The sequence below is a fragment of the Crocuta crocuta genome, unplaced genomic scaffold (assembly GCF_008692635.1).
Source record: "Crocuta crocuta isolate KB4526 unplaced genomic scaffold, BGI_CrCroc_1.0 scaffold108, whole genome shotgun sequence".
NCBI classification, from domain to species: Eukaryota; Metazoa; Chordata; class Mammalia; order Carnivora; family Hyaenidae; genus Crocuta; species Crocuta crocuta.
Genome location: NW_027532825.1, coordinates 4696611 through 4708805, shown reverse-complemented (window position 1 = coordinate 4708805; position 12195 = coordinate 4696611). Strand labels below are relative to the sequence as shown.

General features: G+C 46.0%; 1 protein-coding gene across 1 annotated transcript in view; it reads left to right on the top strand.

The window, feature by feature from the left end:
* The window catches only part of ABCA13 (ATP binding cassette subfamily A member 13), a 329169-nt gene that overhangs the window by 256153 nt on the left and 60821 nt on the right, over window positions 1–12195 (top strand). Inside the window, exons 56-57 of the mRNA XM_077781120.1 lie at window positions 3309–3501; window positions 6205–6314. Of these exons, the coding sequence (XP_077637246.1) occupies window positions 3309–3501; window positions 6205–6314 (303 nt within the window). The remainder of the gene's footprint in view (window positions 1–3308; window positions 3502–6204; window positions 6315–12195) is intronic.

The following is a 12195-nucleotide window of genomic DNA, read 5'->3' as shown; positions in this document are numbered from 1 at the left end:
CGCTTAAACAACTGAGCCACCCAGGCACCCAAAAGACTTCTTTTCAACAGAGGAGTCTTCCTGTATTCCTCTGCGGAGCATAAGTTAAACCATAGTTTAGAATAATGTCTGTGCTATCCCCAGTAAATAGTCGGTGTTTATTGCTCGTTGTCAGCGTGGAGGCCACAGGGCACTGAAATTCAATCTAATGTAGACGCCCGCTGCCTACCACTCCCTACAGATGACTACTGCAGTGACCACCCACCACATTCGTTTGTTTTTCCAAATGCACATCTAGCCAGGTCACCAATCATTGCCTACGTGAGAAAATCCAAGGTTCTTAGCCAGGCCCCTCAAGCCGGGCTGCTCATGCTCTGTAGAGCGCTCTGTGACCCTCACTCTATGCCCATGGGTGGCGTTTGCCTCTGGTCACTTGCCCAGTCGGAGCCTCTGGGAGGACTGGCCTCCCTCACTTCCAGCACCCACTCCCGGGCCTGGCTTGGTGCCTTCCCAGCCTATCTTTCTATGACGGGGCCGCAGCGTCTTTTTATAGCATTTGCATGTTACTCTGCTCCACCTGACTGTCTGTTCCTCGGTGCGGGTGCAGCTGGGTCATGGGAGAGAACAGGAGACCCCGCCCTCTGCACCTGGCACGGACGGTGCCTGCTAGTCCACGGGGCCATGACCCACTGCTGTTCCTGGGAGCTGAGCAAGCGAGCCCACCTCCACGCTGTCTGTCCTAGCCTGCGCTGACCCTGACCCGCTGTCTGCTGCTGGCCTTCGGCTGTGTGCCCAGAACCCAAGTCTCCACTAGGACCTGAGCCCTGGCCGGATGCTGGTCAGGCTCGCTGCATCTGGGGGCCTTCTAGCCTACACTCCCTCTCTCCCATCTGGAGCCGGGCTTTGCGCTCTGTGCCCTCGGTGCTGGCTGGGAGGGAGCGAGCACAGGCTGCAGGACAGACTTTCTCTGCCGAGTCTCCGGTGCCCATGTGTATCCCTTCTCAGCCGGAGGGTGGCTAAGTGGCACATTTCCGGGCACAGTTAAGGGTGCTCTACATGTTGGGTTGTCCTGTGTCCGTTAGAATGATTTGACGCATAAACAGATATACTTTCCACCCCTACCCACCCCCAACCTGATCTCCGAACCTCTGGGGATGCCTCCGAGGAGGTACCTGTACAACTTTCCAGGTGATTCCTGGGAAACAGGAAGGAAGATGGGGCTCTGTCTCGCCTCTTTGAGTCAGAAAAGGCTGCCGGAAGGACAGGCGCACTGGAGGGTCCAGGGATACACCTGCAGCCAGATAGGGGGACACGCCCGCCAAACAGAGAAGCACGTAATGGGGTGAATTTTCACAAAGTGCGCATACCCACGTTCCCTTTCCCCAGACTGTCAGCACCTCCGAAGTCATTAACCACCTGGTACGGAAACGCTGTTCTTGCTTGGTTTTGTTTTAACACATTAAAACCATTACTTTTTGGGGCATCTGGGTGGCTCATTCGGTTGAGTGTCCAACTCTTGATTTCATCTGAGGTCATGATATCACAGTTCATGAGTTTGAGCCCCACAACAGCCTCCAAGCTGACATTGCAGAGCCTGGTTGGGATTTTCTCTTTCTCTGCCCCCCTCCCCCACATTCTCTCTCTTTCTCTCTCAAAATAAATAAAAAACCATTATGCTTTGTTAATTAAAATATATTAAGTTCACACACAGAGTTGTGCACTTCAACTCTACTATAGAATCTTTGTTCACAGCACGGAGTACAAGCATTTCAGAATTATTCCTGTGCTGAAAGAAGGATCTTGGAGTAGTGATTTCCAAAATCTTCCATTGTTTTTGTTTTTGATTTGTTTCTCGTGCTTTTGCATGTTCTACAGATGGTGTCATGTAATACATACTTCCGAGTCGCTAGCTGTGTTCTCTCATCATCAAGGTTGTGTGTTGAATAAATTTTGTCTTTGTTCGATGGTGATGTCAGGCACAGAAAAAGTTATATGGAGGGGCCGCCTGAGTGGCTCAGTCAGTTATGTGTCCAGCTCTTGATTTCAGCTCAGGTCATGATCTCCTGGTTCATGGGATCGAGCCCCACCCCAGATGGGTCTCTGTGCTGACAGGCAGAGCCTGCTTGGGATTCTCTCTCCCCCTCTCTCTGTCCCTAGCCCACTCGCGCTCACTCTCCTCTCAAAATAAATAAATAAGCTTAAAAAATGATAATAATACAGGGAAAAGACCCAGGGGCACTGGGAGCTGGCAGTGGATATTTTATGTTATGTGCCTTTTTATCTTAAAATAGTTTAGGACTCCCAAGAAATTGTAGAATTTGTACAGAGACCCTGTGCACCCTTCACCCAGCTTCTCCCAATGATGCTGTAATAATTTGGTCGTCTTTTACATAACAATATTATTTTGGCAAAACCAGAAAATCGATTTTGGTATAGCCTTCACTCGGTGGTCTGTGTCCATTCAATGATTGAAAGGTTGGCATGTTACAGTTTCCAGGGGAAGCTGAAATTTAAAGTTAAAATGTGCCAGGTTGAAAATCCTAAGGAAGGTTGAAAAGCCAGCAACTCGGATTTGAAACAAATAGATCAGAGTTGAAAATGAACTTTGTGCTCCTCTGACAAATGCTTATTAAATATTATGTGACAATCCGCTTACGCAATGTAACGTGTACTATGTAACTATAACGTTTGGGCTCTTTTAGAAAAGTGGACTTTATTTAAGTGACCTATTTGTAAAAGTACTTTGATGACTCCTTGTAACAATTTCGTGATAAATTCTTTCTCCACCGGGCACAAAAGTCTGACATAACTTTATTATTCGTAAAATTGAAAAACAGCTCTAGTTGGGCATCCACCCACTTCACTGTCTTTTAGGACACGTGCGTTTCCTTCATGTTAGGAGATGAACATGGACTGTTGCTCATTGTTACTAATCCTGAGGGTGGAAGTGAGGTGTGTGGAGTAGAGCTGATTTGCCATCTCTAGGCCGCATCTTCCTTTTTTTAATTAAATTTTTAAAAATGTTTATCTATTTTTGAGAGAGAGAGAGCGTGAGCAGGGCAGGGGCAGAGAGACAGGGAGACACAGAATCAGAAGCAGGCTCCAGGCTCCACACTGTCAGCACAGAGCCCGACGCGGGGCTTGAACCCATGAATTGCGAGATCATGACCCGAGCTGAAGTCGGACCTTCACCGACTGAGCACCCCCGCTCCCCTGACGCCCCTCCTGAGATGGCATCTTCTGTGTCGACAGGTGTCTGGCCTTCCTCGCCAGACTCCTTCGAGTTCCTATTCCCAGGTGTGAATGAACCCTTCACTTTATCTTCCCAGAGGACACTCTGCCGTCCAAGGCACGGTCACGGCTTCCAAGGATACGGACGTGGAAGAAGAGGAGATACGAGTGTTGAAAGGACGGACGAGTGAAGACCTTCTCGTGTTATGCAACCTTAGTAAAAGCTATGGGAGCTGCTTCAGGAAGACCGTCGCTGTTCAAGATATCAGCGTGGGCATACGAAGAGGAGAGGTGGGCACCGGCTAATCGCACCCCTTTCCGTTACAAACCCGGGTAACTCTGGCCGGTTTCCGTAGTGTAGTGGTTATCACGTTCGCCTCACAAACCCGGGCAACCCTAACCTGTGGGCGCTGCTTCTCCTGTGCTCAGAGTAGCTGAGGTCAGAGCTAGAAGCCTCCGCGTTTCTGGGATTTCCGCAAAACTCAGCAGACACAGAATCTGAGTGGACAATCTGTTGGCTCTCTCCCTGGGGGAGACCTTGCTGCTGATGGCGTTTATTCTGTTTCATAATTTTAAAAATTTCACATGGCTGAGTTTTAATCGTTATCTGGGCTGCGGGATGCCGTGTTACTGAGTGCACGTATTTTCCCAGTCCAGTTCTTTAAGGGGACCTGTTCTAACTCTTAGTGGGACTCCTGTACTTCTTAAAAGGCCAGTTCAGCCCACCTCGCCAAATGCTCCTCGGGAAAGGGAACGAGCAGTCACACCGAAGCAGTAGCTCAGAATTTTTTTTCTTGTCATGGAGATGGCATTAATTCTACCAGAAATGTTTAATCAGAATGGCTAGAAGCCGTGCAGATTGTTCCTGATCTGTGCTTAATTGCATAGAAAGAAATCAAGTCTGAAAATGATTACCTTTAATTAACAGTTAAAAACACAAGGTGCCTTGCACTCATATTCTTACGAGCTCCCGAGACATACGAAGTAGGTCACGCGGTCCCCTGAGCGGCGGCGAGGCTGCGCTGTGGGCGGAGAGCCCGTGTTTCAGAGAAGAGTGTTCCGAGGTAGAGAAGCCAGGGAACCTGTGTAAATCGATCCATCATGGCCTCACGTGCTGCCCTGTGGTTTGTGGCCGAAGAGGACAGGACACTAAGGAAGGAGCTTTCTCACGGTTGCTATTTGCCACTCAACTCAGAGACTCACTGTCTAACTTTTGGTGTCCTATCGAACTATATTTTTTTTATATATTTTTTATTTATTTCTAGGAGAGAGAGACCGCGTGAGCAGGGGAGGGTCAGAGAGAGAGGGAGTCGCAGACTCTGAAACAGGCTCCAGGCTCTGAGCTGGCAGTCAGCACAGAGCCCGACGCGGGGCCCGAACCCACGAACCGCGAGATCATGACCTAAGCGAAAGTCGGACGCTTAACCGACTAAGCCACCCAGGCGCCCCTGTATCGAACTTTATTTTTAAATGTTGCTTCAAAAATCAACTTTTGCTGCTCCCTGTCCATGGTAGTTTTAAGCCAGAGGGTGTGAGAACTTGGAATGCTTTGTAAAGAAGATGGTCCAGGGATCGGACATGATCCCAGATGCTGCTTACATTGGAGTTCTATTTTTGCTGACCTTCTTTTTTTTTTTAATGTTTATTTATTTTTGAGAGAGATGGAGCACAAGTGGGGGAGGGGCAGAGAGGGAGAGGGAGAGAGGGAGACATAGAATCCAAAGCAGGTTCCAGACTCTGAGCTGTCAGCACAGAGCCCAACACGGGGCTCGAACTCACGAACTGTGAGATCAAGACCTGAGCCGAAGTTGGGCACTTAACCGAATGAGCCCCCCAGGCACCCCTGTTTGCTGGACTTTTTATGAATGTAGTGGTTTAAATACTAAGATGTAAAGTGCTTTGCAAGAGCCGGTGGGAGAGGTGGAGGTGACTAAGATATGTCCCTGTCCCCTAGGAATTAATAACCAGGAACACAGAGTGTTATGGACCGGCCTCCATGCTGCCCCAAGGCAGGACGAGGTTTAAAGCATCCGAGTGGTACTGCCTAAGAGCTGCAGGTCCAGAAATGGCAGCTGGACCCCTATGTCAGATGGGGAGGGGGAGATCCAGTGAGATGGGAAAAGCATGGATATTGACGTGGGGGACAATTCAGAAGAGCAACTGTGACCCAGAAGTACAGAGTAGGGTCCTGTGCTTCATCAGGTAGGGACAGCACCAGGAAGCCCAGAATGGGCACTTCCCCAAGATTCAAGGAGCCAGAAGGTCTGCCTGGGTCAGTGACAGAGCCAGCTTCTGCCATCAGCCACAGACAGCCCTTGGGAGGGGACTTCAAGGCCACATAGCCTGTCTCTACCGTAGAGTCTGCAGCTGAGAGTGTGCTGAGATGCAAGGTGAAGTCTAGGTCTGGAAAAGACAGCAAGAAGGCCATTTTTCACAGGGAGTATGAGACAACATTGAGCCAAAAAACCACGAAAAACATTGACTTGGTTTTAGTGTCAAGAGTTTAGAACTAACGTTTATCTTAACTAATGTCAGGATCAGCCTAGAGTCTGAGTGGGGGGCGGGGAGAAGAGGCAGGGGGTTGGGGAGAGTATTCTTAGAACATAGAACATACTCTGTGCGGCGGAGTCAAGGGCATAATGATTACAATGACGTGGCTTCCAAAAACTGTGATCATCCAGAGGGACACAGTTAGGACCTTGAGGAGACGGGAGGTCTCCGCACAGTCCCGGGTAGCTGGCCTTCACTTCCGTCCTCTGGAGTGTTCCTTACATGAACTTATGGGTCCCTGATGGTCGTTGAAATGGTTCCTGTGCTCAGACACCAGGAGAACTTTCCAGACTGCATAGCAGTCTGCAGAGTGCTTGATACAACCACGTGATGTCCAAGGTCTGCGGGTGTGGGGGCGCGGAAATGCCAGCTCCGAGCCGGCTGAGAGTCAAGACCGTCTGCCTTAATTTAGATGTTTTTCCCTTCCTTCTTCCCTCCCGACAGTGCTTTGGGCTCCTGGGAGCGAATGGTGCTGGGAAGAGCACCACATTCAAGATGCTGAACGGGGACATCCCTCCGACCTCAGGACACGTGGCCGCCAGGACTCCCACAGGGTAAGTGCAGGCGCGGCCGTTCTTACTGGGTGTGCACAGAACGAGGGGCCCTAGAACCGGGCTTCCTGGTGCCCCCCCCCCAGAAAGGGAAGATCCCCCAGGGCTGAGGGGAAAGCTCGATGTGTCTGGCCAGAGGGTCAAGGGCGTGTTGGCCAAAAGCAGCCAGGGCTGACCTTTCCCATGGTGCCTGAAGGGGTGCAGGTGTCCGGCCGTCCGTTGCCGAGGGGGCACGACACTGTTGGGGGGGCTGGTGCTTCTCACTTCACCAGCAGATCTATCTTCAGACGCCTGCTTCCGTGCGAAGGTAGCCAGAGGGGACTGTGTGGTTTCCCTCTCTGGCCCCCCCAAACCCCCCCTCTTTCCAGTAGATGACTTGATGGCTTTGGTGGGGAAGAGTATACATGTTAATCCAGACAGTGGCATCTGGGGGAGCAAGGAAGACCTCTGTCCTCTGTGCCCCTTGCTGCCAACACCACGGAAGATGCTGGGCGTGCTCCCTGCCAGAGCTGCCTGAGGCCGGCTGGTCCCATCAGGGCTCTGTAGGTGACCCCGCACACAGACTTCATCCCCACGTGCTGCTCCTCACAAGGTCTTCCAGGGTGTGCCTCACCCCGTCTTCTGATTCCTCCCAGGCTGCAGTCCCCACTTGGGAACATCTGTCTGGACGTGTGGGCGCCATCAGACATGTGGTCCTCCAGAAGGCTCTCTGTCTTCTCTGTCCCTGCTCTGATCAGGACTGGTCCTGGGAGTTTTCTCTCCTGAGAAGACGAGATGCCTTGTTAACCTCTCTGGAGGCTGGATTTGCTACCTGGTTCTTTCTCTGCTGAGTGTGACCCAGGAGCAGCCCTGCCCCCTGTCCTCATCTCCCGCCTGCAATCGTACAGCTGTCTGTACGATTCATTGCAGCAAATTCATTGCAACTTGATAGTGTCCATAATAGATTTCAGACGTCTGTAGCTCAACTCTTGTAAGGAAAACCTCGCGCCTTGCTGTGCATCCTCAGAAGGCCCTTATATAAATAGTTGATGTCAGTCTGTTCCCTCAGGGGTGACATTCACACCTGAGCACGTTTGGAAACACTGTGCTTGAGGTTTTTAAAATTTTATTATTATTATTATTTAATGTTTATTTATTTTTGAGAGAGAGACAGAGTGCGAGCAGGGGGAGGGGGCAGCGAGAGGGGGAAACACAGAATCCGAAGCAGCTCCAGGCTCCGAGCTGTCAGACCTGGGGGCTCGAACCCACAAACCACGAGATCACGATCTGAGCCCAAGTCGGATGGTTAGCCAACTGAGCCCCCCAGGCGCCCCTTGAGGTTTTTATGTATAGGTTGAAATAGACTATTGAGTACAATTGTTTGAAAATATTAAATCACCCATTTGTTAGCTAATTGTCATTCTGTGATGTGCCAGGCACCAGGAAAGCAAAAAATCTCCTTGTATTCCTAAAATGCAGTGCTAATATCTCCCGCTGGTGTGATTTAAACATACATTCATACCTGGGGGTGTATATTTCATTTTATCTGTTACCTGTGTGTGAAGTGTGGGTGGTTGAATAGGGTGTTTGTGTGAAGTGATGCATATTTTATTTATTTTACCTTTTTATTTTTTTAAGTTTATTTGTTTGTTTTGAGAGAGAAAAAGAGAGAAGGATGGAGGGAGCACATGAGCGAGGGAGGGGCAGAGAGAGAGGGAGAGACAGACCCAAGTAGGCTCTCAGCACGGTGCCTGATGCGGGGCTTGAACCCACGAACTGCGAGATCATGCCCTGAGCTGAAATCAAGAGTCTGATGCTTAACCCATCCAGCCAAGGGATGCATATTTTAAAATCAGAGAGGAATATAAAAGATCATTAGGTACACTTCATTTACATTATTCCAGGACCATCTCATAATCCCACTCAATAATAGTTATTTTATTTTTTGCAAATCTGCTGGGCATAAAATCTCATTGTTAAGTTAATTTGCACTTCTTTCATTATTCATAAACTTGAATGCTTTCTGCACATTTATTTGTAAGGTGGGTTTCCTTTCTGCCAATCGCATGTCACGGCCTTTGTCCTTTTCTCTATAAGGTTGTCTGTCTTTTTGTTAGTCGTTCGTGTGAGCGTTTTCCATACATTCAACTGGAAACTAATCTTTTGCATGTCTAATGTGTTTGAAGAATTATCTTTCAGTGGCACCTTGTATTTTAACACTGTTTTAAAAGTTTCTGTGAGTAGAAATTTGCAGTTCTGATGAAGTCAATTTATCATTTTTTCCCCTTTCTTATTTCTTGTTCTTTGAACGTTAAGAGATTCTCCTCATTCCAAGGTCATAAAGCTTAACATTCATGTCTTTAATTTATATGGAGTCTATATTTAGATACTGTATGGTAGAAATATACAATAAAACCTTGGCTTGGGAGCCTAATTTGTTCCCAGGACACATTTGTCATCCAAAGCACTCATATCTCAGAGCGATATGAACCAATGGCTCTCATTGGCTCAGTTGTGGTCATGTGACATTTGATGTCACGTGCAACTAGTATTGCAAGACATGGCTCGTTTATCAAGTTAAAATTTATTAGAAATGTTTGCTCCTTTTGCAGAACACCCGCAGAACAAATTCCTCATAATCCAAAGTTTTACTATTTTTTTAGTAATTTTAGTAATCCAAAGTATTACTAAATTTTTTTCTATCCTGAATTCCAATTGGCTTAATGCCACCTTCTCAACAAAGTGTCTTTTTGTCCATCAGTTAGAAGCACTTCTGATTTATACCAAGTCCTCAGATTCGCTGGAACTCCTCCTTAATATCTCTTGCTTCACAGTGCATCCCCTTCTGCTGCTCTGCCTGACTCTCTTCCTAGTTCGTGACTTTCAGAATTGTTGGAACTCTTTCAGGACCTTTATTCCATATTATTTTTCAAGATCATTTTACCCTCCTCTATAAAAATGTGCCAGTATTGGCATTTTGATTGAGACTGCATCATGTTTGTACTTTAATTTGAGGAAATTGAAATCCTGCTGAAATTTTGTCTGCCTTTTCCATGATGATGGTATATGCAGGCATTATTCAAGTCATTTAGAAATGTTTAATTGTATTTTGCAATTTTCTTTATAGAGTCCTTGCATATCTGTTTTAGATTTATTCCCCAGATAAATGTGTCTCCATCAGGAAGTACTGAAACTCTTTAATTGCTTTTTAAAAAATATTTCTTCCTATTGGGTTTTTCTCACAGCTTCGGGCTTTGCTAGCTGACCTCACAAGTTGAGTTTATGAGTTTGCTTTTGCTCTCTCTCTTCGTGTGTGTCTGCCTGTGTCTGTCCGTTCCGTGCTTCCTTCCACTCCCGATTCCCTGGGGCCGCAATGCAGAGCCAGGTCCTGTGATGACAGCTTTGGGGTCCTAGCCTGCAGCGATGGGGGAATATCCATTTCCAGTCGCCGCATAGCTTAGTCTGAGCAGCCTGGAGGATGAGGAACCTCTAAGCTCTAGGCTGCTTCTCTCCACCTCCTTCAGGAGGGGCGGGGCTGTGCTGTAGACCCAGGTATCAACCTGTACTTGGTCCTGGCCTCTCGTCATCATGCAGGAGCCCTTCTGGTCCCCATTACCTTGCAGGGGTCAGATGCCCAGCCGCTTTCTGCAACTCTGTTCTCGAACCCACCAGGCAATGGCTTGAGACCGGCTCCAGCATTCTCTTATCTCTGATGAGCAGAGACATTTGCTTGTGTTTTTCTTTTTGAGACACTAATTACATAGCAATGAACGAAGTGAGTAAAATCTAGTCATCGTTTTTTGGGTGGAGAGGAAGGAGTGTGAAGCATTGTGTTCACAGTTTCCAGTGGGATTTTCATTGCTTTTTATGTTGCGGTTATGGATTAATTTGGGAAGAACTGAACTTTTTATACTGTGTCTTCTCTTCTGCAAACCTTGAACTGTCCAAAAACTGTCAAAATGATAAGCAGAGGCAGTGCCTGTACTGCTCACTGAAGTGGTAGCATTTCTGTGTTACCACCCATGATGCTTTGAAAATTATGAACATATTATTTGTTACTTTGTGAGTATTATTTTGCGATTTTATTTAAAGTTCTTTAAGGAAACCCTTAAACGTATCATTTTGCATTCATACAGATGAATGTTTTATAGTTCTTATTCTTTTGACATATTTATGTCATAAATAGCAGATTCTTGATTATTAGTCTGGCCTTCCCTTTCTATAGTATATTTAATTTTGTTGTGGATGTAAATCTCTTATTTGCTAAATTTTATACAGATTTTAAAATGTATGATTTATAAGAAAAACTGGTTTGCTATTGAACACCTTCATTTTCTATCCTTCCTGTTAAATTATTCCTATTCTTAAGTTTTGTCACAATTTTGACAATTTATAGTTTCTTCAAGCCCTATTTACTTAATTTAAAGTTTTGACTGCTAACTTCTCATTTTAAGTTCTTAATTTGAATGAGTTTTAAAGTCTTCTTTCTCTAAATAAGTTATCAAATCATCAAGTCTATAGTCTACCTCAATCCTAAAACTGTAATAATGGCATTATTGCTGTCACTGCCCTTTAAATGACATATAGAATTTTGAGTTAGGTTTTCAAAAAGTTTCATACATTTGTTATTTCCCTGATGATGAGTGACATTATCTTTTAATGTGTCTGTTGGGCATCTGGATGTCTTCTTTGGAGAAATGTCTATTCATATCTTTTGCCCATTTCTTAACTGGATTATTTATTTTTGGGTGTTGAGTTTGATAAGTTCTTTATAGATTTTGGATACTAGCCCTTTATCAGACATGTCGTTTGCAAATATCTTCTCCTTTTCTATCGGTTGGAGTTTAGTTTTGTTGATTGTTTGCTGTGCAGAAGCTTTTTATCTTTTTTTTTTTTTTTGACAGAGAGTGTGTATGTGTGTGAGCTTGCACAAGTGGGAGAGGGACAGGGGGGAGAGATTGAGAGAGAGAAAGAGAGAGAGTGGGAGAGAGAATCTTAGGCAGGCTCCATGCCCAGTGCAGAGCCTGATGCGGGGCTCAGTCCCACAACCCTGGGATCATGACCTGATCTGAAATCAAGTCAAACCCTTAACCAACTGAGCCACCCACGTGCCCTTAAAAGCTTTTTCTCTTGATGAGGTCCCAGTAGTTCATGTTTGTGTTTCTTTCTCTTCCCTCAGCGACATGTCTAGAAAGAAGTTGCTTTGGCCCAGGTCAAAGAGGTTACTGCCTGTGTTCTCCTCTAGGATTTTGATGGTTTCTGTCTCACAGTTAGGTCTTTTGTCTCTTTTGAATTTATTTTTGTGTAGGGTATATGATGGGTATTTAGGAGGGCATTTGTCATCATGAGCACTGGGTGCGATGAATCATTAAATTCTACTTCTGAAACCAATATTACGCTATATGTTAACTAACTAGAATTTAAGTAAATATTTGAAAAGATAAAAAAAAGTTTCATAGAAGAATATTTCTGATACTCAAAACCTTGTGTTTCTTGTTTAATATGTTTTTTTTTTTAAGTTTATTTATTGATTCTGAGATGGAGAGAGACAGTGTGAACAGGGGAAGGGCATAGAGAGAATTCAAAGTGGGCTCCACACTGTCGGCACAGAGCCTGACTCAGGGCTCGATCTCACGAACCATGAGATCACGACCTGAGCTGAAATCAAGAGTTGGATGCTTAACCCACTAAGACACCCATGCACACCTCTTCATTTAATATTTTTAAAAATTTCCCTCTAAGAAACTTATTGAAGTATAAGTTACAAATAGAAAAGATCTCAATGAATTTTTACAAAGTGAATACACTTTTATAATCTGTACCTAGCCCAAGAAAGAGAACATGACCAGGGCCCCTCAATTCCCTTTAGGTCCCTTCTCCTGTTCAAGAGTAGCTCCTAGCCTGA